Here is a 1,162-nt window from a genome sequence, read left to right as displayed (position 1 = left end):
ACGCCTGGTGAAGAGGGTGGTCATCGACACGGAGAGTCAGACTCCTAGCAGAGATACTCGAAGGCCCGTCGGGGACAATATAATTTACCATTAAGTTATTTCAATTGAATTAAAAGACAGATGACCTGTGTAACAATTTCAAAACATTCAATATGCATTCTAACTAGTGCACAAAACTTTACTTGAAGACGACGGAAGTGCTAAATTATCATCTAAATAATTCCATCTACAAAAAGTCACTTTATTTTGATGAACCTGAAAGCCTGGATATTTACGATACCAAGATTAGTGTTTAAGATCTTTTTGTGTAATCAATTGGATCAAAAACATTAAATTATTATAAATTGCAGTACAATGTAATCCACAGATTATCTGACCATTTTCAAAATGAAACTAGTTACAGACACTGAATTGTTATGACAACTATAAATTTAAATAGAAGAAAGATGAATACTTTACTACATACCTCAAAATTAATATCTTCACAACAGCTGCATACAATGCATGGACCAGTGATTTTCAATACTTCCATCCTTTTCTCATTTTGAATGGTAAATTTAGGCACACAAGGGTCCCAGTCTTGGGTAATGTAGCCAACTGGGGTACCTGGAGGAGCCTGAACCTCAAGCTTCAAAACAGAAGGTGGGGGAGGACGGGGGAAGAAAATAAAAAGGACAAGCATTTGTATAAGTATTACGCCTGTGCAAAGCAGCAAGTATTTGTTTCTGCTTTGGCTTTGGCTAATTAGGAGGGACAATGATTCGGTTAGATTTGGAGATTCGACCATTGAATTGGGCTGAATCTCTTCTGAATTGAACAGGTGACGGCAGCTCTCCCAGCCCCCAGCATGGCTGCCCCACCCGGCCCCTGCATCCCAGTACTTAAAAAAAAAAAAAAAAAAAAGATAAGAAAAGAAAAAAAGAAGCCCTGCACTCACCAGCTGCAGCAGTGGTGATCAGGGCCTCTGGGGGCCTCGTGGCAGAGCACCCCCCCATGCAGCACGGGGGCAGTAGGGATTGCCACCCCCGCACCTGGTACCCGCATGGCAGCTGTTGCATCAGCGTGTGCAGCGCAGATCAGCAGGGTACCACATGCTGTCCCCAAGCTGGGACAGCTCCAGCAGTCACCCAGAGCCTGGCAGCATTCAGCCCAAGCAGTCCCA

General features: G+C 43.5%; 1 protein-coding gene across 1 annotated transcript in view; it reads right to left on the bottom strand.

The window, feature by feature from the left end:
- The window catches only part of LOC109288141 (phospholipid scramblase 1-like), a 33,890-nt gene that overhangs the window by 15,413 nt on the left and 17,315 nt on the right, over nucleotides 1-1,162 (bottom strand). Inside the window, exon 6 of the mRNA XM_019503546.1 lies at nucleotides 467-628. Within this exon, the coding sequence (XP_019359091.1) occupies nucleotides 467-628 (162 nt within the window). The remainder of the gene's footprint in view (nucleotides 1-466; nucleotides 629-1,162) is intronic.

Source organism: Gavialis gangeticus, unplaced genomic scaffold, assembly GCF_001723915.1.
Source record: "Gavialis gangeticus isolate Ggan-Ray unplaced genomic scaffold, GavGan_comp1, whole genome shotgun sequence".
Taxonomy (NCBI): domain Eukaryota; kingdom Metazoa; phylum Chordata; order Crocodylia; family Gavialidae; genus Gavialis; species Gavialis gangeticus.
Note: the sequence above shows the minus strand (reverse complement) of the source record. Positions and strands in the feature narration are given on the sequence as shown.